The following is a 26,761-nucleotide window of genomic DNA, read 5'->3' as shown; positions in this document are numbered from 1 at the left end:
TACAGTGTTCTCACCACACTCACCTGAGGAGTCCAGTTCCTTCCAGATGAGCTTTAACATTGGGATATAAACCTTTCTAAAGAAAACCCTGTGCTGGGAGAGCATTCCCTCTTTCTTAACTGTACATAAGTGTACATATCCAAATGGCTAGAGGCATCTACTGGAGCAATGCTCTCTGCCTTTAAACTATGTTGGCAAGGAAAGAATGGAATCTAGATCATTTTCTTTTACTGTGAGGCTCCAAGAGAGAAGGCTGTCCCAGAACTCATAGTAAGCTTGCCTTTTGGGAACTTGAGCTTCGCAGTCCGCAAGGAAAAGATGATGGTTTAGTTTGAAATAAAATGGAAATCTGAGCTATCAGATCCTTCGTGAGGCAGAGAAAAAATGGTGCATACGCTAAGGCAGCAAAACATGCTAATCCCTTGTGGCACGGGTTCTTGGGCTTGAGGTTTTTTTCTGAATGAGTTCTGAGGAGCAGAAATTTCCTCCTAGGATAAGAGTTTGTAGTGGTTATAATGAATAATAATGTTGGAATCAGAATGCTGTCACCTTTCTTGGCAACTTTCATTCCCAAACAAGCTGTTCTTGTCTGACTTTATAAGGTCCATGTTGTTGTCTTAAGGGAACACAAAGGAGTTGTGCCCCAAAAGCTCAGAGAGCAGGACGAGTTTCCAAGATGCAGACCCCAAATTTTTTACTCATTTTGCACTTCTGGATTTTCCTTTATCACATTTGTACAACAGGAGACTGAGAAATCTCTGTCCAAACTATAAATCTTGCATGGCAGCTGGGTAACGTGGAATGAGTTTAAAGGGAACGATGTCAAATTTGTCCAGCTGCTTCTGTGGTTCCTGTGCACACTGTACATGCAGTCCTATGCTTCTAGCATCAAAAGGAGTTTAAAAAGCCAGGACTTGTAGCTATGCAAGCTGTTGGAATAAGGCATGCTTTCTATTACTTTTCATACGTTAGCACAAAACAACTTTTGCTTTGGGAACACATTAAATCCAGCTGTTGCCTGCTCCAGACCATGTGTGGATTTCTTATTCTGGCAAATCCAGGATGAATTGAAAAAACGGTGTGAGAAAAAGTGTTTCTGCCAAGCTGTAGTGCCCAGTTTCATTTGGGAAAGTGAAAACTTGAGGAAGCAGAAAACCATCCTTCTTCAGTTACAGCTTTGTGGCAAAAGCCAAAAAACCCAAAGAATTAAATGAAAGACTGTGGTGAAATCTGAGCAGAACGCCATGTGCTGAAAAGAAGATGTCAGGATCAGAACAGCAAGATGGGGAAGGTGCTTATGGGCTGCCATGGATCCTTAAATTGCAAAACTTGATGGATTTTTTTCCAGTCACTCAGTCCACAACATGATGGCATGCTTGGGGGTGGGGAGATTTTGGATGATGCTGTTTTATTTAACTTTCCTTGTAGGCTGATTCAGTAGCAAACAGAGAGGAGCTTTTGCAGCCTCTTATGACCTGCAGAAGTGCTTGTTGCTGCTTTGTTTGTAATCACTGGCCGAAGTCAGAATGGTGGTGGATCCTAGAACCAGAAAAAAATTAACTTAGCTTTACCAGCTAGTAAAAATGCACTTCCAGATAGGAATTCCAGTTCTTGTCAGGCCGTAGCCTTCCTGCTTTTGTGAAACTTTTGGATTTTGCGGTTAAGACCCTCTTACCTTCCACCAAAGAGAGGCTGCTTTAGAGGTATATTCAAGGAAAAATACACAGAGCCTTAAATACTTGCTATCCTAAGGATTAAAGGCCTTTGGAAAAGCATGGCATAGATCATGTTAATTGATTTGTAAGTAATTTCAGCAGTTACCAAGTGCCATTATGCATGCTTGGCTGCCGCCCATCGCCAGGGAGCACAAGGTGACACCACCGAATCCGGGAGCGGTCCTGCACGGTGCCATTAATGTTTCCCAAGTAATTGCACTCATTCCCAGTTAATGCATGGTAATCACCCACGTGCCTCTGGCCGGCCTCAAACGGCTGCTGCATGTCGGTTAAGCACACAGTCCCACTTGGCATGGCCCAAAAGGCTGTTGTCTTTGGCATGGGAGTAAGTCTGGAATCCTGGTGGAACATACTCATGTGTTAAAGTGGTACTTCTGCAGAGAAGAGACATGCAACAAAATAAAAAAACAATCCCAAGAGGAAAACATAAAAAGCCAGCAAAAAACCAAACCAGCATCAGAAAACACAAAACCAGTGTTTTGAACAAAATTACTTACTGGGAGAGCAGTATGTCCTCCGTGGGGTAGTGCTTGTATTTCTTCCAAAAGGATGAGGCTTTTCGCTGCTTTTGACTTGCCTGAAGGTCACAACCAAATAGGATCATCCATTGCTTTAAGAGGTTTATACAAGAACAGCATTCCAGGAATCAATTACTGTGAACCTCTCTCGCTCTGAGAGGAAGCCTTGCAGAACTATGTGACCGTGTGTTGAAATTAGTGTTGTTAAATGGCAAGCACTGTGACATTGCATTGATTAAACTGGAGAAGAGTCCTCAGCTATGCACTCAGTCTTTCATATAATGTAGTTGGAGTGGTTACTGACAATTTAAGTGAATGTAAAGATTGTATTTTGTTCTGAGGGCTCTCCATCTCAATTTTTAAAACTGTGAAAATAGAAAATTCATCAAGTAACTATTGATGAAAGTTTTTTAATATTGTCTAGTCTATGACATAGCAACAAAGGGATGAGTGAGAGAAGAGTGTTGGTAAATGGCTGAGAAAATGTTCCTTTGGTGAGAGGGGAAAAAACCACCTTTAGACTAAAGAGTTTGTCAGGGCCCGTTGTGTTGTTAATTAATAGAAGTATCACTGTGACTGAGGTCTTACTTTGGCTCAAGCATATTTTGCTGGATACCTGACATGTATTAAAGATAGGCTTTGCTGAAAGAGGCTTATGATCTTAATTATTTCCAGCCTCAGTACATGCAGGGGATTAACTGCCGTCACATAAATAGTCCCTTGGAAGTGATATGATTGCTCCTGGGTTGAACCTGGAATACGCATTGAGGAGTTTGCAGGATTGGGGCACCAGCCTGGCTATAGTGAAATCCCTTGTCACAGACCACTACAGAAATTTCTTCTGAGGAGTCACAGCAATACCTGTGAAAGTGAGGTTTTGTTGTTCTGTAAATGTAGAACAAAACCTTTGTTAAAAACCATGGGGATTGGAAAGACAGATGTGGCAAATAAATCACATCAGTGATTGAGGATCACAGTTCTCTGAAATAATCTGTTGATTTCTACAGTACTTTTTTAGTTGTATTTTTAAAGCAAACATTCATACAATAAAGTTGTCTTTGGGCAATTTACATGTGATGTATTTGCTAACTGGAGTTAAAAGGATCCATTATGAACAGTAGAATGAACACAATGGTTGTGTTCAAATCCTTTACCTTTAATTGTGTAAGTGTACCATAGCATTTCATTTCAGATGTGACCAACATACCTTACAAAACAAAAGCAAGGTGGGAACTTTCACTAACTGACATGGTTGTTTGTAAAGGTTCTCTGCAGGCACAAACGTGGGTGTGCTGGTTTTGCTGAAAGATTTGCAATGTAAATACACCTGCCCTCTAAATACAATCACAGGGCTGTTATTGTTGGGATGTCATGCAAAACATTTCTGTTTGACAGTTCTAGATGCCTGATCCTGCAAACTCCATGGGCTAGACTAGTCATCAATGAGTCCCTGTCCTTTGGGAGTCTGCTGCTCCATTTTTCCAGTAATGAGCTCTTGGGAATCTCTGACCTGCCTTGTCACACCAGCGGGTGGCACAGCTCCATATTCCCATTCTGGCTTTCTTCTTCACACTGTCCTTAGTCTTGCTAAGAACTCGTGAAGGCTGGTTACAGGCCTGGTGGTTCTTTCCAGATAGGAATGGGAAGTGCAAGTTTTGCAATTTCATGGAAAAAACTCTTGGGTTTCTTCTCTTTTTCACTCCTCTAAATATTTGCTCTTTTCCAGAGTACTGTCTAAAATGTATTTACTTACCTTTTTGTTTCAATTGTTTTCTCTCTCTGAATAAAGCCTGAGAACTTACTTCTAGCTAGCAAATCCAAGGGAGCGGCAGTCAAACTGGCAGACTTTGGATTGGCTATAGAAGTCCAGGGAGAACAACAGGCTTGGTTTGGTAAGTAAATACCATTTTTTCCTCACCATTTATTCAGCATAGTGGTTAAGCTTCCCCAACTGCCCCACTCTCACCCCAGAGTGAAACATGAAGCTGTGTGACTCTTTGACCCTGGAAAACCTGGGTTTCCTGATTCCTAGCTTGTGCTACCTTCCATCAGCCTGTAAATTTCACTGAGGTGCACACAACCACTTTTCTCCCACTTTCTCCTGAGTAACTAGAGGCAGAAAATATGGGTGTAGAACCTGGGAGGGAGACTGATGGTTTCCCCTCAGGTAACATGAATAAGGCAGTAGGGTAATACTGCTGAGTGTACCTGCCCAGTCATCAGAACATGTTGTCTGAACAGGTCTCTGCCAGCTGGAAACACCTGAAAAATTGATTCTGAAGTACTTTGGAATGTGACTTCAATGAAAGGGGAAATAGGAGGGATTGAGCACCTGAGGCTGTAGGCAGACACTAATTACAGATTACTTGTTACAGTTAATAGATGCCTCAAGGAGAGTGGTGGCAAATGTTTAATACTGGTAATTTTAAACAACAATGCATGCACAATTGTGATACACGTGGCTCACGTACCACCTTCTTTGAACAGATGTGAAGCATGGGGAAAAATTTATTATAAATCCCATGTGGAAAAACATACAGAATAAAATATTTATAGCAGCTGTCTGTTCTCCCTTAGAGTAGCTAGAAAGTGCAGTTTGAAATGGAACAAAGTGGTTGTAGGCTTGGAACAGAAGCAGAAAGGTTCTTCTGGGCAGTGAGTTGGGAAGTTGAGTGTTCACAGCTAAAAGTACATGTAGATGCACAAGCAGTGCCATTGGACATATGCTGGAAGCTTTATAAGCCAGCCTGTTGTTTTAAATCCAGCCTTTTTATAAATGGATTTCAGTAATCCACAAAAGACAGGAGATTGCTCTCGCACATCAACAAACAGACCAGTACAAAAGGAGTGGAATAGAAACAAGGCAAAACACAAGTGGTTTGTTACAATGACGAAAACAACAGGAAGCATCTCAAGAAAACATCAGCAGATTGAAGTTGACTTAAGGAATATTTTCTGTACACAGTGTACCTGCAGGTGATGCAGAGGAGGTTGCAATGCCCTGGAAAATCTTGTTATTTGGTTCTTGTAAAATGCTTGGTTTAGACTCATAGCGTCATAAAGATTTGGGAGAAGGGAGCAGAATGTCTTTAAAATATACATGTAAGGAGGAATTAACAAGGTAATGAAAAACAAGTAGCCTAAAGGGGGTCTTTCTTTTTAAAAAAACTGGGGCACTCAATAAGATAAGTGGGTTCTGTACCTTTTTTGCAACTTTCTCTGCAGAACGTGTCCAGAGTGGTCTGAGTGCCTGCCTTCAGCTTTAGGACTGCATTAGCAGAGCAGAACATGAACTCCACTGGACTGGGAATTTTGAACTTTTTCTCACTTTCTTTCACAAGACTTTTCTGCTTTCTACTGGATTCTGCAGCGCTTAGTGACTCATGGCATGCTCTGATTCTAATTATAGCTCTGCATCAGTATGCTCTTCTTTCTTTTTTCTTTCTTTTTGCCCTTTATTCTGGTGTAGTCCTCTGGTATGGTGGTCTCTTTTCTGCTTGAACCATGGCTGTGCCTCAGCAGGAAGCTGGCTTGAACTCTGTGTCTGAATACAACAGAATACTTTCCTGGTTTGCATGTTTGCAAAACAAACTTCTTCTTTGCCTATTTGTAGAAAGCCTTAGAGGGTTTAGTTGAAAACTGCCACCCTCTTAGCAGGTGCTTGATGTACTGGGGAGGTGGCAGGCAGGTTGAGCTCAACAAAGCACGGATTTTGCCTTGCTCCTCTGGATGCTTGGAGAAATCATACAAGTTTAGGAGTACAAGGTGTTGCAATCTCTTCTAGGCACTGCACAGTCACAGTTTCCAGCTTTGCAATTTGCTTTAGCTAACGGAGTTACTACAAGCAGCAACACTTTTCTGAAAAGTACACACTTGTTTGGAGGTCCCTCTGAGCAGTTACAAAATAACCTGATAAATGACAGTTACCTACTTCCTTGTGTTTGGGTTTTTTAAACTTAAATCAGGGCTGTGTACCCTTCTGTGTGTACTGCTTTAACCCACTCAGAATACTGGGAGAGACTATTTTACTAGAGCATGTAGAGACAGGACAAGAAGGAATCACTTCAAACTGAAAGAGAGTTGGTTTAGATCAAATAATAGGAAAAAAATGTTCCCTGTGAGGCTGGTGAGGCCCTGGCACTGGTTGTCCAGAGAAGCTGTGGCTGCCCCATCCCTTCAAGTGTCCAAGGCCAAGGACAGGGTTTGGAAAAACCTGGTCTAGTGAAAGGTGTCCCTGCCCATGGCAGGGGAGTGGAACAAGATGATGTTCAAGATCCTTTCAATCCAAACCATTCTGTGGATCTGTGTACTAAAACTGTACCAATTATTTCAGTTTAGATCTATTTTGTTTCTTTATTGAGAGATAATGTTAGCTAAGTACTATACTTATTTTTGCTTTGAAGTTTATTTTCAAGTCTTGCATAGTAATGTTCATTGAGCTGTGGTAAGTTTTAAAGTCAAGACTACTTTGCTTTCCCTTTAAAATGAGCACTGCACCCAAGAAGAGATATGAAAGAGCACTCTATTTAAAGCCACTTAGAACATCTATTTTTCAGCTTCTCTAAGGAGCTTAAGATGTGTTTCCTGTGTGATAGTACTCCTTAACAATTCATAGCTTTCATATCAGGAGCCTGTAAAAAACAAGCTTATTTTTCGTGACCGTATTTTAGCTCTTTTCTCAGCAGAATTTACAGAACGTGTTTCTTCTTTTCCTCCTCCCACTTCCAAGTAATTGGTGACTGCAGGGCAAACGCTTCTTTTTTTTCTGTAGCTGTACACTTTACATGTTATCACTATCTCTCATGAGTTTTGTGGAATCCAGGGTGGTATTGCACAAATGGCATATGGTCCTTCATGAAAGCCACCAAATTCTCACCTCTCAGGAATTCCCAAGCATTTATTTTGGGCCAAGATGCCTGAAAGAGCAGACATACTCACTAAAATGGTGCAGACTGTTAGTGGTTATTAAGTTTTTATCTGTTACAGTGTCCTAAGAAAAGTAATATTTCTACCTACTTTTTGCAGTTCTGCTCAGAGAAGCAGCACTGCTGGTAATGAATAAAGGATGAAGAACATATAAATTTTAAAGGCCAGATTGCTTCAGAGATGCTTCCTGTAAACTTTTGTTAAGAGGTTTCCAGAAGTGGAATGACTTGGCAGAAATGATTTCTGCAGTGCAAAGATTGTATTAGATGTAGCTCTAATTTTGTGCAATCTATAGCTCCTTATATGTAGGAGACAGTAGCTGCCCCTCTGCTTTGTTAGTTGGTCCCCCATAGTGTCAGCATCACCTCTAGGTCATGTGCCATGAAAAACAAACGGGCAAGGGCAGCAGTTCATGTCCATGGCTTGGCAAATGTTGTCCTGGGTCTTGTGGGCTGAGATGAGAATCACTTGCTTTTTGCAGAGAGGTACAGGTTTTGACTAGAGTTGCTTTGCCTTTTGACAGGCTTTGCTGGTACTCCAGGATACCTTTCTCCAGAAGTGTTACGAAAAGATCCTTATGGAAAACCTGTGGATATGTGGGCATGTGGTAGGTTATTCTGAAAGTCATATTCAGTCCACTGTAAAGTGTTTTAAGGGTGAGAAATTATATCCAGGGTACATTATACTGTGCATCAGAAAGTAGGTATTTAATAAAATCCAGTATTAATTTCTAGTAGAAGTCATTGGATTTTTTTGTTACCCTACAAGCTTCTTTTTTTAAAAATTATTTACTAAGTTCTGTTATCATGGCATTCTTAGCCCTGTCTACACATCACACTTTCAAAGAGTATTCAAAGAATAGCTGCAGGTGTATGATGCCTCATTAGCTAAACACACCAGTTCATACTGTGAGCTGGACATTTCGTTTTGGTTCACAAGGAGCCTAAAATTCAGTCTGACCAATATACCCCATCTGCAGGGACAAACCACAAAATTAAATGTTTTCTGAGCTGGAGGACAGAGCAATTGCTTTATCATCCGGTTCTCAAAACTGTGTTCTGAGGCACTGGCAAGTGGCATCTCCCCAGCTGAGAACAGGGGCTGGTTTCATTATTTCACTTCTACCCACGGTTAGTATGTGGTTGTATCTATGAAAACACTTTTCTTCAGTCAGAGGGAATCGTCTCTGGCAGGTTAGTAGGTGTTTTTTTCAATTTCTTATTGACCAAATACAGAGAAATTCCAGATTCCCAAATTTGCTTTGCATAAGAATAGTTATAAGACAATCTTTCAGACACCAGTATAAGTCATGATAAAACCATAAGTAAAAACATGTGTTTTCCTAGAACATCCAGAATCATGGTATATTATATCTATGGCTAGATAAACATTTCCAGTGTTCCTGATCTGATGATGTCACATGCTCATTATTGCCTGTGTTTTCCATAAGAGGTTAACTTGGCAGCCCCACTTCAATGTTTTCCTCAGTCTGAAGAGGCAGTATTTCTCCCGTCCCAGTGGCTGGGATGATACTCATGAGCCTTTTGTTTTACATGGTTGTTAGGTGCAAAATTAATTTCTGGAGTTTGTTCCTTAACACTGGTGTGAATTTTCTGCAGGAGTCATTCTGTACATCCTCCTGGTGGGATACCCTCCCTTCTGGGATGAAGACCAGCACAGGCTTTACCAGCAGATCAAGGCTGGTGCTTATGATGTATGTACTGTACTCTGTCTATTCAGTTGTTTGTAATTGTACCTCTGTGTGGGATTTCCCTAGAGGGAGAAGTTAAGAACTGATGAGATGGTGGCATATGAATTCTGCAACATCATCTAATCATATTTTGTTAAACGAAGATTTAGGTAGTTTGTAAATGATGATGAGGTAAAGGCAGAGCTTTATAATTTTTAAGCTCTTATTTGAATCCAGTGGTGGATCCTTAGGTAAAATTGTGTAAAGGTTGTACTTGACAATATACACATGTGTATTTTTTTCTGAAGTTCCCCTCACCAGAATGGGACACGGTGACTCCTGAAGCAAAAGACCTTATCAATAAAATGCTCACCATCAACCCAGCAAAACGTATCACAGCATCAGAAGCACTAAAGCATCCATGGATCTGTGTAAGTAATTTCCACAGCTTCAACACAATCACTGGGCAGACAAATCAGTTTATGGTTTGCTTCAGCATGTAGTGAATGTGTTTAGAGGATAGCTTCTGTTCTTGTTCATGCAGCTGTGTAACTATAAATTGTAAAATTATAATTATACAGATAGGATCAATAGTGGTCTGTATTTATAGAGTTCTCAGCTTGGGGTAGAGATTTTTGCAAATTTACCTCCTTTGCCTTGGCTGTGTTGTGCAGAACATTCTCTGCGAATATTAGAGTGTTATTTTAAATTCTCAAAGTGCAGGAAAGTAATTTTGAATTAGATAATGCTTTACATCTTCCTTTCCCTGAAATCATTCAGATAAACATGAAATGTGCAGGCAGGGAATTAAGGGACTTGTGAAAAGTCAATTTGCAGGTAGCAGAGGCTGCCTGGCTGTTCCTGCATCTAAGACTTTTCTCCTGTTCTCAGTATATTCCACACCAAGACTTCTCAAGTGGACTTTACACACAAAAAAGGCTGAGTAAAAGGAGCACAATGGAATAGTCAGACAAGGCAGAAATTCAAGGCCCAAGTTGGGGACCATGGGTTGTAATATGTGAGTTGTAGAGTAACCAAAATGCTAAACTGCTGGCTGGGTGTCTTAAAATAATTATTTTCTTCTTCTCAGCAACGTTCTACTGTTGCCTCTATGATGCACAGACAAGAGACTGTAGATTGCTTGAAGAAATTCAATGCAAGAAGAAAACTAAAGGTAAGAAAGGAAATTTGTGCTTGTGTTCAGTGTGCAAAACAAATGGTCTCTGTGCAGAGTTTTTCTACATATTTTTCTTAAATGACCTATTGATAGAAGATCAGCTTTTGGCTTAAAGATCTTAAACTTTCCATGAAAGTGAATAGAATTTGGCTTTTCTTTTTTAATTCAAAACTACAATAATCCTCTGTATCTAGACACACTAAAGGTATGCTCTTGAAGGAAAATCCTTTAGGTTATTTTTCTGAATTATACTTTGTTTTTCCCTGGCCAGATATGATAACTTTGCAGATGTGAACTTGTCTAATGTGTACATTACAAATAATCTCCTATTCCTCCCTAAAAAAAAAGAATCTAAGAACAATAATAATGTCTCTTTCATATTCATCTATGTATTTGGAATAATTGCTGAGCCTCTGAATACTCCTGGCTTGTGCATTACATACTGACAGTTGGTAAATATATGAGATATCAAGATTGCTGATAGGTGTGTAATTAAGACTAAATTATGATTTATGCAGTCATGACATGGCTTATGAGAGGTAGTGCACAGATAATCCATTCTCTCAGGGTTAATTCATTAATTGGTGTCATTTACTAGTCTATTTTCCTTTTTGTTGTGTTGTGTTGGCATTTGGAGTTTTACACAAGTGTGATGCTAATTTGAGAAAATGTGTGTGTACACAGGGGGCCATTTTGACAACAATGCTGGCTACCAGAAATTTCTCAGGTATGTTCATTGAGCTCCACATTGATGCAGTTTTTATATTTTAATGTCTGTGAAGGCTGAAGTCTAATTAGGACTTGTTCAGGAGCATCTAAGTGTGATATACGTTGTGTTATTTCCTCTGATGAAGCAAACAAGAATTTCTTCTCTTTGGGCCACAGAAATTCTCTTACAGGTGACAATCTGATTTTTGTGTAGAATGTGAGCTCCTTCCCTGCTTTTTGATTGTTACCTGTCAAGGACAGGCAGCGTTTTCATGACTGTTTTGGTGCAGGCAAAGTTAGATGTATAGCTCCACACGCGCAAGTATCACCAAACATTTAGAACTTAGATATTTTTATGTATGTGAAAAGGCATTCCATGATTCTGTTGCATCCTGTATTAAAAATATCATCAGTACACATTCATTTCTTTATTGCTTTGCTGAGGAGTAAGAAATGTAGTAACACGAGTCCCCATTTTCTTTCTAATGCCCAGCAGTGCCTAGCTGGGTGTAAGAGCAATTGTTTCCTCTTCATGAAACAGTTTTGTCCTGATGACTCTGGAGATTTAGATCTTACACTAAACAAGCTCTAATAGCAAAAGCTAAAATTGCTCTTAGCAGAGTTAGAATTGTCCAAAGTAGTAGAATTGCCAGAATATTGATGCTGTGTTGAATTTTTCATTTTGCCATTTGAGATTTCTAGTGAATAGTGAAATAGAGCACCAGATTTAAAAATCAGTAATTTTACATATCCTCCTACTCTGTGATGTAACTATTGGAGTGTAACATGAATTACTGTACAGACAAAAACATGATAGTGCTCTGGGCATGTTTTGAATAATAATAAGCACTGACTCATCCAAAAAAATTACATAATCACAAACGCAAGAACAACTTGTTCAATTTGCATAGTACTTGAAATACAATTTCTTTCTTAGTTAAGTTCCCTTTTTTAATGCACACCTAAACACAGAGGACCACGTTAATCTAAATTACCTTGAGTTAGTGCTTAATGAATTCCAGTGTCTGCCAATTCATTTAAAAGGTGGGAAGGCTGTAGGCTGCGCTTCTTGTAAAAATGAATTACTGTTAAATGTCAAACAAACAAATCATTCCTCATCCCTTTTCATAACTGTCACTGTCTATATATGTAAGGATCAAATTCAGCTTCCACGAACCGAAAAAGCTGAAGTAGTTTTTAAACAGTATTTCAGCATGAAAAGCAAACAGGGGTTTTGGCTTTTTTTGTTTTTTTTTTCACCTGACATCTCGTCTTTTACACCATAGTTTTTAAACAGTATTTCAGCATGAAAAGCAAACAGGGGTTTGGCTTTTTTTGGTTTTTTTCACCTGACATCTCTTCTTTTACACCGTTGCCACCTGTGTCTTTTCTTGATGACATTTTATTTTTTTGGTTTTTTATTCATTGTATTTCATTGCAAAGCATGCTTATGAAGGTCATTTGTCCATAATGATGTGGTTATAAAAGTGTTTTACTTTCCTTTTTTTTTCTTCCTTTTATGTGGAATGTGTATTTCTTGTGAGGTAAGACCCTCAGCACGTGAAAGGAACATCTTCTTTCTCTACTCAATCCAAACTGCTGTTTGTCCTCAATCACTTTAATTTCTCCATGCTGTCACAAACCATTTGTTTCCAGTTGCTTTCTGGCCTAGTAGCACTGCCTTAGGTTTTATTTTTAGCTCTTGCTTGTAGTTGCAAGAAATCTCTCATTGTGGGCTTAATTTAGAATACGCTGATTGCTTTGCTCCTGCAAATTCTTTAAATATTTGATTTGTATGCAGTGTCTGTGATTCAAGAAAAATAAATCCAAGTGCTATTAAAAATCCATTGCAGGCCAAACCCAGCAGAGTGTCAGGGTGTGTCCTGCAACGTGCAGCAGTGCCTGGTAATCCGTGCTGGGCGCGTTGCGAGGGACGCGCCGGCAGCGCCCTACACGCAATAAATACTCGGTGTTATTGCTTGTGGTGCCCTCATTTTACTGCCTCTCATTTAACTGTTTGCATAGAACACGTAGTGTTTGTCAAGCATCAAAAGAACTCAGAAGTTTCATGCACAAATTTAGCGAAAGGACCTGCAGCAGTCTGTAAGAATTAATTTATGTTTTCCCGTGTTTTTATAGGGGCTAAGGGTATAAAACAGGCTTTGAAAGCTATTAACTTCTGGGTTTTTTTGTCCTTAGGTTTCAGAAATATCTCCTTCCCTTTGCTTTCCCTAAATAAATTCCTGAAGGTAATGGAGTGCCCACAATATTTGTGGTAATGAAAAATCTAAGGCCCTCTTGCCTCAGGTCCTGAAAGCACACATTGCCACAGGGAGTGTCCAATCTCCAAAGTATGTGGAGAACAATTTGGTTTCAATATTTACATTCATGTTTCTTTAAATAAAAACATGCAGTGGTAGTGCTGCACAATACGGGCAAACTTAGTTTTGTTCATTTTAGCTGTAAGACGTGGCTGTGTGGGAGGTCTAATGGTAGTGTTGGCTGATGTCCATAGTTACTGAACTGCATTTGGAGGGCTGATATATTAGTGAAGTTAGAAACACCAACCTGGCTTCACTTTCCAGGTTTTATTTCATGTAAACAACATAATCATGGACTTTAGTCATTTCTGTACAGTTGCTGAGATGATTCTACATTTTCTGTGCTGTAAAATGAGCACTTAATGCACATGTAGCTCAAAAATAAGCCACAAGGACAAGAATTAGCTTTAAAGGTAAACTCAGTAACTCCTGTATCCTCACTAGTCTGAGCAGCCTTGGGTATGCAAGGTCCAATTGATTTGGAGTTTTGGGGTTTTTTTGAGATAAGGATGCCAATAACGATGGGAGCTCCATGTTGGGATTGTCTCCCCTGTATACAGAACAGCAATTTCTTACTGCCTGAGCTGTGGAACACTTTCTGATGGGAAGATTGGGTCATAAACAACAATAAAACTCCAATAACAGCAGGCTTGTTGTGTAATTTATTATTCTTCAAGTCTTTGGCAGTGATTCATGAAGCATTTACGCTTTAGTGAATAGTTTATATGGATTTGGTAGGTCAGCCAGCATGTATTTCTGCTGTGAATGTTTTCAGGTTCAGAGCTGTGCTGTGCTTGTTTGCACGTTAGCCTTCCAAATTTAGTACATCTGAATTATTTGATGCCAGTTTTAAGTGGTGGAATTTAAAGTCTGGCACGTGAATTACATTATGGCAAATGAAATTTTGAAGAAATTTGATCAGTGTGCAACATGATTCAGAAAATAGCATGTTTTCTTCATTAGGAGCTGAAGCAAAGCCTAGAATTTGTTATTATTGCCTCACAGGCAGCAACCCTCCAAAACAACCCTTCGCTAGCAAATCGTCCTTCCTTTCTTCCTTGCAGCTGTGCTGCCCTTTCACACAAGGAGGCTGATGCTGTCATGGTGGGAAGTCCCCAGAGGGGCATTATGCATATTGGTACCATCACTGAGATACCACTGGGCTCTGCAGACACCTGGTCCAAGTCCCTGCCATCAGAACAACACCTTTTCACAGTCGTATCAAACTGTCCCTGTCATTCAGTAGAAATATTCTGCAGTTGAGAAAATGGATATAGCCAAAGCTGCTGCTTTTACACTCACCCTGCTTCCATTTCCTCTCTGCCACCCAAGGAGCTCTGTCCTTGTAGAAGTACAGTCAACCTACAGCGTTAGTCAATGGAAAAAGAGGTGTTTGATAATCCTAAGGACTGATGATTTCCTAAGGATTTCATTCCCCATGCTCAGAGAAACAAAATGAGGAAATAAAAGCTGAGAACTTACCTGGAGCTGGGAGGCACTGGGGGTTTGCTGCACAGCTGGGTGACCTCAGGGGAGCCACCTGACACTGAAATTATTTGTCTCGTTTTACAGCAGCCAAGAGTTTACTGAAAAAGCCGGATGGAGTTAAGGTAGGTTAAACACCTGCTTTCCATTTCAAAGATATATTCTTAGTCTCCACCTGTCTGTAACTGCTGCCAGGTTTTAGAATTGATTATTGCTATTTCTCTCCTTCATAGATTCTGTTAGTGCTTCTCACTAGCTATTTGGAGTGGTTCAAGTTAGTAGCTGAAAATTAGAGATGAAATGAAACAAATACTTGAAAAGCTAGCATTAAGTAAGCAGAAGATAGAAAACTACTGGAGAAACTGCTTTTTCTTGCTTTTTTAATGAAGAATGATTATGTAATTAATGACTCAGAGTTATCAGTTAACTTGTAAATAATGGTTTGGTGGTGGGCTTTTTTAGGCATCAGTGTTTATGTGCAGCTCTGTTGCCTCTTTGTTTCCCTTTGACTTTCCATTAGATTTCGTGGAAGACCAAAAGTGTATGGGCAGGCTTGGCTCCACATGAGGTGTGTTCTGCCAGATGTACTTGCTATATTTGGCAGAACTTGAGGGGTTTACTGTCTCAGATCAGCTCATCCTGACTAAGAGACCTTGCTAAGAAGGGAACATTTTGGCAGCTTTCGTACATGATTTAGAGCTCCTGTTCTCACGTCACCAGACCCTGCAGGAGGAGAGATGCTTCACAAATAAAGGTTCTGCATAAATACTTTGGAAAAAAAAAAAGGACAAAAAAACCCCACTCAGCAAGAAAATGTTGGTTTTTTTTTTTTTCCTCAGAGGACTTTTAAAGACTAATATAATGCTTCAAGCTTTCATTATAAGATTCAGAAGATATTCTTCTGTGCCCTGTGTGTTTATTCAGAAGGGTGTCTTTGACCTGAATTTTAATTTTTTATTTAATCCTAATGTCTTACTTGAACAAAACATTATAAATACTTGCTTAAATACCAGATTCACAGTGTATTTTTGCCTGCTGTCTGACAAATGGACACTTTGCCAATCAAAAAATCCGAGCCTGACCTACAAAGAAATGAGTACAGTACCATTGCATTGCTTCTCACTGCCAAGCAGTGGAGATCCCACTCACACAGAGAAGCACACATTTGGAACAATTCTATCACTGCTGGCAAACCCTGATCATGTTTCATTGTGGAATAGATAAAATTTATGCACTCTCTGACCAGTTTTCCTTTTTAAATATCATTCCTCCTACAGGTCTACGATGCTGTTTGTTCTATCGCAATCTTGATTATAATATAGGAAACAATTGTTGCCAAAATTTTGCCTAAATTTCACCTGTTGGGATTCAGTTCTTTGGTTTTCAGCACATGTTATGTGTCTGCTGTTAGTCTGCATGGTCATGTGGAGCAAAGGGAGTAAATGTACATCTGGGGAAGTCTGGTTGTGTCAATGCTGTTATTGAGATACTCTGTAGCATTTTTCCAGCCCTTCCAACAGCTGTAGCTGTCTTTTTCATATTAAAAAAGAAAAAAAAAGCCAAAAGAGAAATATACTGTACTCCATGCATTGATATTGCAAGTCCAACCAGTCACGTTTTCTTCTTTTCCTTTCTCTCTGACTGGTCAATTCAGAAAAGGAAGTCCAGTTCGAGTGTTCAGATGATGGTGAGGATCTTTATCGACAGATTTTTTTTCCTCCTGTGAAACGTTCACACTTAGAAATCAAACAGTTGCATTTAGCTTTGTTAACTTACTGTGAGAACTGCAAAACTTTAAAGTACAACCTTGTGAATTTTAAGCCTGCAGTTGCTATATGCCATCCAGAGTGAATTGTTCAGCCATTCTTTCAAGCAAGTCTTGATTTTTTTTAACCTGGGGACATAAAAAGCCAAAAAAGTAGATGTAACATCAGCCAATGCAGCTGTTCTTAGTAAATAAGAATAGTAACAAAATAGTAATCTTGTAACAGCCTTCTCTTTGTTTTTAAAACCTCCTTGTTTTAAAAGCTAATAGTATTAATATTGTAAAATGTAACACAAAACAAGTTACACAGTGATACGGTACTGCATTAATTGAGTCACTGTAGCCCAAGATGCCATGCTAAATGCTCAGGAGTAAAAAAGCCAATTTCCCAGCCTTCCCACACTAGTTTCCCAACTAGCTTGCTCTGCAGCTCAGGGCTGTGTCCCAGGATGTCCCAGCTGACAGTCTCAATAACTTTCCTTCCTTCTCAACCTATTCTCCAGTCTTGTGCTCATTTGGCCTCCGTGACCCCACACAGTAACTTCCTCTGTTGCTGTTTATGGTGGTTTTGAATGTGACCTTTGAGGTGTTTGTGAGGATGGGCTCTGCCTGCTGCTGCTGCTGGCAGAGAGAAGGCAAAGGGCCCTCATCCACACCTTTCACTGGGAAGCCAACTCTCCTTGGAAAGCAAAAACTGCTGGCCATGCAGTTATGTAGGTAAATCCTCTGTCCTTGGGTGAATGCAGAATTCCAGTGGCAGGAGCTGCAGCATCCAAAGGAGGGGCATCGGGAAGGTGCAGTGTGGTTATTGCCAGGATCCCAAACCTCAAGTGTGCCTTAACTCTTTGTCACAGAAGTAGCTTGTGAAAGGTAAAGCCCCAAAACACGGACTTGAGTTGTTAAAATATTTTCATATTCTATGGAAAAAAGGCCAATAATGATACCAGAGTTGTGCCCAGCTCTTTGGAGTGTGTGTATGTCTGTCCTGCACCTCAGAGAGTGACTTTTGGCAAGTGATGCAGCAATAAAACATTCTCCTTCACAACAAACAGGTGGTCTTTGGTTAAGGACAAATCAGCTTTGAAGGAACTGTTTTGTATGACAATATTGTAATCCTTTTGGAGTGGTTTCCCTTTGCTGTTAAGAATACGTGCAAGGTGTGCCATGTGTTCCTAGATTAATGTCTCTGATCTGTGAGAGAGAAAACATGTACAGCTTCTTGCTGTTTTCTCACAAAGTTTCAAAGGGTTTTAGCAAGTTCTGTTTACATGGAAGAAGTAACTGTATTTTGAATCACATTTTCTCTCTCTTTCCGATGAGTGCTGGATTCTCAATATCTCGCTGAAGAAGTTTTGAATAGATTTCCTGCAGTTTTCAGCAGTAGCTGTAATGGATATTGTTCATTTTCATAGGGCTTTCACCAAGGGAGTGTGAACCAAAGCCTGCTCTCCTTACTCAGGCAAAATTGGAATTGAACTTTGACTAACCTGTTTTCCTTATGTATTCAACCAAGAGCACTCATTTGGGATACCACTTGAGCTTGTGTATTAAGCTGCTACTGAACAGGACTGTATGAAATCTGGTGAAATCTTCATTTCTTTCCTTATGTTTTTCCTTTATGTCTATTCGCTTTTTGCTGGGGTCTTTTTAATCTAGTCTCTCAGTGACTACACTGACACAAAAATATGAATCTGTAGTTATGCAACTCAAGATGCAATTTTTGTCTTGCTTGGAAGGTTTAGTCTGCTGTCAAGCAGCCTTGTTTGTGTTCCCACCCTTCTACAGATATCCAGTAGAACTTTCATTTACTGAAATGGATGAGGTTTTCTTTAAAGTTTTTTCCTGAGTAAGGAGTTCAGAGTTCAGCCCATCTCAGAATCCCATAAATATCAAAGCAAGTAAAATACTTTCCAATACTTAGACCTCCCCTGAAAGACTTTATGCACAAAGGTGTTTGTTCTCTCCCTGTCCTGACTTCAGACAATGCTACAGCTTACAGCTGTAATTGTGAATAGAGAAATGAAATTTATTTGACAATAAGTAAGCCAATTTAAGGGCATAATGACTTGCAACTCAATAATGACTCATATGTTTTCTTAATGACAATTTCTGCAGAAAGACCATTGTTTAAAAAATAACTGCTCCTCATCCTCCTGCTGTAGAGCATCATGAACTTTGCTTTCAAATCAAAGAAAATTATTTTTATTCTATACAGGAAAACAGTATCTATCACAAGTATTATTAAATAACATTTAGTGTCGACATCATGTTCCCTGATTAACTAACAAAACTACTTTATATTCTTCAAAGCCAGTTAAATGCTGGTTAAAAATTAGAAAATTTGCATGCTGTAATTCATTACTGCAAATCCTGTGGACGTTTCCATAATTTAAACTTATCCTAAGTAAGATTCACTTCAGCTGCAGGCTCAATTCCTGAAATCCACAAGTCAGCTGCCCTGCCTGGCCCAAAGTAAAATAATCATCATAAAGTCCTGAGGACATGGAGTCTGTGAATTTCATTTCTTTCCATTCTGTAAAGTTAATTACATTTTAGGAGAATCCATTAACAAAACAATTTCAGGCATTTCTGGTTTCGCTTTGCACCCTTATTACTAAGTACCATGACTAGAAGGTTCAGTAGAATTTGGGTTTTTGAATTAAAGTCTTTTCAGATCATCTGTATCTATATACCTAGTTCTGCATGATGCTTTGGACCACCCTTGTTAAAATTAGACATGACCAAAATGTACATAATATTTTTTCTTCATTATTGTTAGAGAGGAAAAAATACGTCTTTCAAACAAATTTTACAATACTTGAGTCTTGCTCTTAGTGCATGTAAAAAGCAGCTCGCTACATTATTTTTAGTATTTCTGTTCTTCCCATACTCCATGGTGTTAATGAAAGTTAAACCTTAAAAAATGGATTTAAAGGCTCAGATAATTCGAAACTTCCTGCTGAGCAGTTTAACTTGAATTAATATTTTGTTCAGATAAAAGCCAGAAGTTGTAGCACTGTGCTAAGCTTAAGGAGTATTGTGAGGACCTATATGTAAATTTAGACAGAGAGGTGCTGGTGGCTGGAGTAAGGCTACAGGTACCATAGTGGGAAACCTTGCACTTGAGAGTCACAGTACCAGCACTGAGAAACTGCCAGTGATTTTCTGCTAAAAATAGCACCAAAAAAGCTCAAGGGGCACAAGTCTCTTTCTAGCATCAGTCACATTTATTCCAAAGGGGAATCAGAAGCCAGTAGAACAAATGACAGATTCTTGAAGTGCTACAAATACTCAAATGTGATTTATGGTAGGGATAATTCATTAGAAATAAAGAGCTGTTGGGTGCAATGACCCAACACCACTGCATGTCACGAAATGGCAGTGACTATTTAGGACTTTGTTGCAACCCGTATTAATTCTTTATTCTTCTTAGACGTGCTTAGCCGCTGCTTAAGGGCTCTCTGCTAAGTGTCTCAGCTCAACTCATCCGTCCCTTACCTAGACCTTGGTGCAGGGCTCGGGCAGCGCGTGGGGAGGAGCTGCCAGCCAGCTCCCGGAGTTAGTGTCAGTGTTGCTGCAAGTTCCTAAGTTCATCTTTCTGTATTCTTTATTTCCATATCTATATCTATCTATAGATACCGAAACCTGTCTATAGATGTTGTGTGCGGAGATATAGATACGGTGCCTACCGCGAGTTCTAAGGCCTGTCTGTTTCTGTTTTCTGCATACCTACAGATAAACAACAAAACCAACGTGGTAACCAGCCCCAAGGAAAATATTCCTACCCCGGCGCTGGTATACCTGGAATTTTCCTTCTCATGCTATCTGAAAGTTTTTGACTGTCTTCTGTTTGTTCTTCCTTTTTTTTTTTTTTCTTCCCTCTTTTTGGCTTTTTCATGCATTTACTCTGTTTGCTTTCTAAAAACAGGTTTTGGAAAACCTTTTTGTTTGAATTATGCTGTCTTTTTTTTTGTGAGGAAATCCGTTAGAGCGTGTTTATTGACAGAAAATGTTAAATGGAAGCTGGATGCGGTAGAGTCGTAGCATTTGTAACCGTAGCTGAATTTTTTGCATGCTGTGCCAGAAAGTGAGTAGAATGCGCTTGGTGTTGCTCTTAGCTCTTTGCCTGATGACTGTTTCCACTTTCTAATGCTAACCTTTTGCACCAACAAAATTTTTTAAAACCTGCTCCATTATTTTCTCGGCTTTGTCTTAGTTAAAGTATTGACATCCAGGAGAGCTAACAGGATTATTACTAGGCTGCCATAAAACAGACCTTATTCAGATTTTGATTCCATGTTTCCTGAAACTCAGCAGGACTTTGCAAGACTTCTCTGGGATCAAGAGGCATCTAGAGCTAAACGTTTTGCTTCTTTCTCTTCCATTTAAATCAGCAGGAGACATTATTCATGAATAAGCTCTGCTGAGGACATATTACAAATCAAAGTGATGTTCCTGGGTGTTTGCTGCAGCCTGGCTTTTATTAATAGCCCTATTTCTAAGGCACCTGTGTATCACGGGGCTCACCAATGTAAATGCCAGTGCCAAAGCACATCGTGTTGTGACTTGTTGTTTCCCATGGGCATATCAAACTCTGGAAATGGGGTAGTTCACCCACATTTGGAAGCATTTTTCCTCTGCAATTTTTTTGAGCAGCTGGCAGTGAGGCATGCACTAAGTTCTTCCTAAGACCAAGTCAGCAGGTTGCATGCAGGAGTTTATGGCAGTCTGTTCCCTGATGGAGCCCTGCCCGATGGCCCATGCTGAAAGCACGCTGACTAACTGCCATTTCAAAGATTATTAACTTTTTTGTTAAAGCTAAAGGATTTGGGGAAATTACACTTTTACATGACACAAAGCTCTCTCTCACTTGTTTTTATGCAGTTCTGCCAAGGCAGGAGTTGAGGGCAATCCACGCATTCCAAACCACAGGAGTGTCTGGGGGTAGTCATCCTTAACCCTTCCCAATTCCACTGTATTTCGATTTGATCACTTCATGCTAATACAAACAAACATAATTAAAGAGAAGAAGTTAAAGCTTAAAGATTTGTGGCCGCCCTGCCTGTCCAGGTTCAGACAGGAAAGCCCACGGAGCATTTGGCCTGCTCTTGTCCAGAAGAGCCTCTGCAGGTCCCCAGAGCTTCAAAGCCCTGCACACCCTGGTCCTGAATAAGGTCTCTGCATGCTGCTGCTTTAGGTGAGATGGCCTTTTTTTTCTGGCTTGCTGTTGAGGAAATCTGTGTTAGAGACATCCAGTTTCACCCCCTGGCGACAGTTAACATTTGTTTTAACTCTTGTCAGTGTTCAGCATTTGTGAGCTGGCTCTTCTTGCACTCCCTCACACCAATGAAAATGTATTTACCAATGGGAACTCTTTCTCTCTTTATTTTGTTCTCGCTCAGGAGCCCCAAACTACAGTAATCCACAACCCTGATGGAAATAAGGTATTCAGAAAGAATCAACTCCATCTTGCTTTTCCACACCACACATTCCATCCACTATTCCACAGCACAATAGGGCCATTCCAAGAATTTGTGAAGGAAAAATCTCATTCCTGCATTTGTTACACCCAGCGTGTCTCGAGCCTGTTTTCATCCGTGTCCATCTGCTGCGTGCGTCCTGCTGCTTCTGAGCTCCTGAAGCTCTCGGGGGAGTCGGTAGCAATGGGCAGAGCTCAGTGCCCTGTGCAGCCTGGCTCGGGGAGCAGGGGGTCTCTCTCATTTCAGCCAAAAACGCTGCAGTCTAAGGGAAACCTAAGAGTGCTGTTGTCAGAGTGTGGTGAGATGATCCCGGCGAGTTTTACGTGCAGTCGTCACCCCAGACAAAGATGTCATTTCCGTTTATTCCATCTGCTGTTTCTCAGCATGCTTATACACTGTGTCGTGACGTGTCTTTTGCACAGGACTTTGGTTTTCTTCCATAACATCACTGGGCAGTTTCCAAAAAAAATTTCACATTTCAAGTGACAAAGAGGTCTTTTGATTTTTACGTGTTTTCTTCATGCTCTTTTCTTTTTCTCGTGTATTGTGATGTTTGCGTCTGGCAGCTGATCCCTAAAATGTGTTTTGTTTTGTTTTTTTCATGCATGGACTTGAAAAGGGCCAGGAAATACCATCATTTACATTAACACATGTTCCTAGGCTTCCTGAAAAGAATTTATGCTTCAACAACAATTTCACTGTTTGCAGTGCTGATTTAATTCACATCCCATTTATCTAGTCTTAACTCCCTGCGGTTATTTCATAAGAGAAGGAGTGGATCTGAGTGCCGACATAACGCACGCAGACATTCCTCAAGCATGGAAGTGCTGATGGTGTGTGTTGTGCTTGTGTGTCCCAGTCCTTTATGTCCCCTGCATCTGTCCAGCACAGAACTTGTGTTTTCATGTAACTACTCTTTGAGCTCCCCGAGTTTAAACTGATAGGCCACCAGCAGCCTGTGTTTGAACAGCAGGCTGATCTTTATCGCTGAAGTCCACTAAAGCCCAGAAAACCCAGATAAAATATTGGCATGACTACATCTACTTGATTTTATTGCATTATCTCAACAACTGAGATACTTGATGTCCCAAAAGGTCACAGCAAACAAACAAACCCCTTATTGTGGAGAGTTCCTCCTAAATTTATCTGAAAGACTGATCCTTGTAGTATGGCAACTGGAGTGGATGCTTCAGTGTTAGAGGCTACATCTGCCCTGTGAGCTTTGCATGGTGTTTACAACTCATATTTGTGTGAGGTTTTTGTTCACTTGTGAGTACTTTATCTAATATTTGAAGTGCTAGAGCATGATACGTCCATGTAGAGTGGAATGTCTAACACAGCCAGGGCAGGGACAGCATGGTGGCTTGTTCAGTTTTGTTTGTGTGTGACTTAATTCCTCTGGTTTGACTTATCAATGCACATTTGGGTTTGGAAGGTCTGTGTAATGCATTAGCCCTCTTGAACGTTCCTTCGGCTCAGCCTTGTGAGGACGCAGTAAATGAGGGGCACTGGCAAATTTACCTTTCATTATGTAATTGTAAAATCCTTTATAGAATTAAATACAAACGAGTCTTGTCTTCTCTCTCAGATAAAAAGAGATCAGTTAATCTTTTTTGTTATTGAGCTGCAAATAAAAAAAAAGTTTTACTTTTCAAGAAAGTATAGAGATAAAAAAACTATCTAGCTTAAAACTTTCCAGCTCTCTGCAGCTGTTATGTTTGACAGTGCCCTGTTGAATTTGCCCATTATATTTCATGTTTCTGGTAATTAAGGAAAGACTGAGATACAATAACCTTGCCTTTTTAAGTGTCATGGCTTAAGAATGAACTGTCTGATACATGAGTCATTCCTCTGCTTGACTGGTTGGTTGAAGAATACTGCAAAAAGATGCCTTAGTTTGTCAAAGTTTTTAACATATGTTCAACAATTCTTCCTCTCCTTAAAAAAAAATCACAAAACCCAGTATAAAAATGAGATAATCTGTTCCAATATGCTTCAGATCACTGTCATTTGAATATACATTGCATAAGTCACACGAGCAGGAAATTGGTTGTAAATTGTATCTTGCAGAAGCCTGCATATTTGGAAGGTGGAATTGGAATGGAATGACTTATTTTGCACAGTTGGTTTAACCACTAAGCTTAAAATGGCAAACACTCCTACTTGGCTGAGGTAATTCATACATTTCAGATGGACTTTGTAGAGTTGGATGTTCAAGAAAAAGAAAACTTTCCTGTACATTCCTGTGAAATAAAAGCATCAGAATGCAGGAATTGTGTTTCTGTTCCCTCCTGTGGAGAATGGCATTGTTTGACATCCATTTCAGGTGGAAATGTCTCAATCAGTGTGTGACCATTTGTTTGTGAATGGCATCCCACCCTGCTTCAAGGCTTTGCATGATTCCTGTAACTAATCCTGTCATTTTCCTAGGCACGCAAATAAGGCTTGGCTTGTTTTATACATTTGACTCATATTTACTTCTCAACAGGAATCAACAGAGAGTTCCAACACGACCATCGAAGATGAGGATGTGAAAGGTATGATTTTATGCTGGAAATGTTTGGAGAAGCAGTAACATGAGTTTCGTGGTTGTATTTCAGTAGGCCATTAAACACAGAAACCCCTAACGAATCTTAGGAGAGAATAGTGGTTTTCCTTTTTTAGAAGAAATTACTTTTGATGTGTTTCAGACTTAACTGTAACTTTTCAGTTCTCAAAACACCATTTCCCATGATGTTTTGGGATTAAGAGTATAAAGTTACTGCTTTTTGACTAAGATATTAGTTCCAGTAGTAATAGAAGTAGATTATAAATGTCCAAGTCAGTGCTTTGTAACTTCTACTTAGTTTATGTTTAGCCTGCATTTGTGTTTTGGGTTTGGTTTTGTTTTGTTGTTTTGTTTTTTTTTTTATGTCACCATTTTTATTCTGTTCAGATGCCAGTGTATTTTTTGGTTTCCTTTTGTTCTCTCCATAGACTTATTTTAATCTTATTTTATTCTTTAAAAAACTGACATCAAAACTTTTTTTATAAACCTGGTTTTGTAGCTTCACAAATAATTGTTTCCATTTTCCTTGCTCTAAACGTTATGCTGTGATGTTCCACATACCTATTTCAATAGCATTATGTTTTAAAATGCAAAGAGTTTGAAAAAGGGAGTATTTGGTTTGTGTGTCTTTGATTCACAAAATAGGTTAGTTTTTGGCCTCAAAGAACAACGGTGTATGTACAGGTGAAACGTGGGCCAGAGGTGACAGTGAGATAAAACAGGGAAAATGGATGCAACAAGGTGGTGGTGGTGGTTTGGGTTACTGTAAAAGGAGAGAACAATTATAGGGATCTGCAGCTGATGCATTGGAAAGTACAGTGTAATTTGCCTTTAATCATAATGCTTTGTATTTCTTTCTTCAAACTATTTGATGTAGTTTAACAACTAAGGTTATGAAATGAATAATTTAATTGTAGGGTCTCTGTGTGATGATGTAGTGTAGTGTTATTACAGTAGGGTTTTCAGAAAATTCTGTCTGAAGCTTATGACACAGAATTGTACCTCAGGGGGATACAATTATACAAAAAAAACAACAATGAAAATTAATTGCCTAATTCTTTTAGATGATTCTACAGTATCATAGGGATGGCCACAATATATGGTATTCCCAAACCAGAAAAGGAGATCATGCAGTAAGCACATATCCTGTTTGTGTCTTTCCCTGCAGTGTACAGGGATTTAATTTTCTGTTTGTTTAAAAGACAAATCTAACCTCCCTCTTATTAATTGTTCATGAACTTGTTTGTTTTTCACTTTTTAGTATTCCTCTCACACATCCCATCTTTCCTCTGGAGGCTGTTGTTCATACTGTTTTATTATAAATTAAAGCTAACAGTGCCCCCAGGGTCTAATTTGTAGAATGATTCAGGGAATAGGCAGTCCTGCGTCTCTGACACCTATTACAAGCTCAAGCTTCCTGCTCTAGCAAGGCACTTAGGAAAGATTATTTTCCCCCCTCACCAAGCTTGACTCCTGGATCTATGTTTTGTAGGAGAGCAGTGAGAAAGTTGTTCTCTTGTCAGTAACAGCCACTGGAGATAAAATACTGATAGGAACAAATGGATTTCAGAGGAAGGAGAGAGAATTCTCCAAGTTCTTGCATGTATGCTCAAGATGACTCAAGATGTTTGTCACCACTTTTGAGACCTAGAAGGAATGCTTTGTGCTTAGATGATAAAGAACGTTTAAGACCTTTTTGCTTTTTGTTGCAGCATGGAGTACAGCATGGGAAGAGGCTCTGTCCTTGCTGGGAAGGAGCAGGGGGCTGTGGCTGTAACTGAGCAGTAGTATTAGTGTGTGTTTTATGGCATTGCAGTGTGATCCACACCTCCCAGGGAATGGCTCTGCAGAGGCTGGGCCGTGTGCATTATTCCTGTTCCCAGTATCCCAACACCGTGCCTGCACTGCACAGACAGGGCCAGGGCCCCTTCCTTTGTGCAGCTCTGCATCAGGGGCTTTGTTCTTTGGGCTTGATTTGCCTCTTTGCAGAGGTGTGGCTCCCCAGCTCTGTTTTGGGGTACAGCATCCCCAGCACGCTCGTGTCTCGTGGGAGCCAGTGCTCGTGCGTGTCCGTGCCAAGTGTTACGAACGCTAGGATTCATTAGGGAGCAATTAAAAATGTCCTACATCACCTATCATTAATGTATCCTCAGGATCAAATTCTCCTCCTGCCTGTCAGGGATGCACAGAGCATTCTCCTCTCGTGTCAGGATCTCGCCCTGTTTTCACTTTTGAAGGCATGTGTTTAACTTGAAGACAGTAAAATCAGGCTTGCTTTTCATTTTTTATTTACTGGAAATCTTAGTGTTGTAACTTTGCCTTGTTTATGTATACACTTACCTCTTTCAGGACTGGAATATATTTCTTTTAGTAGAAACAGTGCTTGCCAAACAACAGTGAGCTTTAA

At 39.8% G+C, this 26,761-nt stretch overlaps 1 protein-coding gene across 18 annotated transcripts in view; it reads left to right on the top strand.

Moving 5' to 3' along the window:
- The window catches only part of CAMK2D (calcium/calmodulin dependent protein kinase II delta), a 121,198-nt gene that overhangs the window by 78,494 nt on the left and 15,943 nt on the right, over positions 1–26,761 (top strand). For 5 of the 18 annotated variants that reach the window (XM_041459353.1, XM_041459355.1, XM_041459352.1 and 2 more), the window contains exons 8-17: positions 4,044–4,146; positions 7,704–7,787; positions 8,800–8,894; positions 9,179–9,301; positions 9,961–10,044; positions 10,732–10,774; positions 14,649–14,686; positions 20,062–20,121; positions 21,729–21,770; positions 24,295–24,343. In XM_041459353.1, coding sequence (XP_041315287.1) covers positions 4,044–4,146; positions 7,704–7,787; positions 8,800–8,894; positions 9,179–9,301; positions 9,961–10,044; positions 10,732–10,774; positions 14,649–14,686; positions 20,062–20,121; positions 21,729–21,770; positions 24,295–24,343 — 721 coding nt within the window. Of the gene's footprint in view, positions 1–4,043; positions 4,147–7,703; positions 7,788–8,799; positions 8,895–9,178; positions 9,302–9,960; positions 10,045–10,731; positions 10,775–14,648; positions 14,687–16,215; positions 16,249–20,061; positions 20,122–21,728; positions 21,771–24,294; positions 24,344–26,761 lie in introns of all 18 variants that reach the window. The other 13 variants (XM_041459354.1, XM_041459364.1, XM_041459359.1 and 10 more) reach the window with 7 other exon arrangements.

This window comes from Pyrgilauda ruficollis, unplaced genomic scaffold (assembly GCF_017590135.1).
Source record: "Pyrgilauda ruficollis isolate IOZ18807 unplaced genomic scaffold, ASM1759013v1 scaffold134, whole genome shotgun sequence".
Classification (NCBI taxonomy): domain Eukaryota; kingdom Metazoa; phylum Chordata; class Aves; order Passeriformes; family Passeridae; genus Pyrgilauda; species Pyrgilauda ruficollis.
The sequence above is the reverse complement of the archived record's forward strand: the minus strand, read 5'-3'. Positions and strand labels throughout refer to the sequence as shown.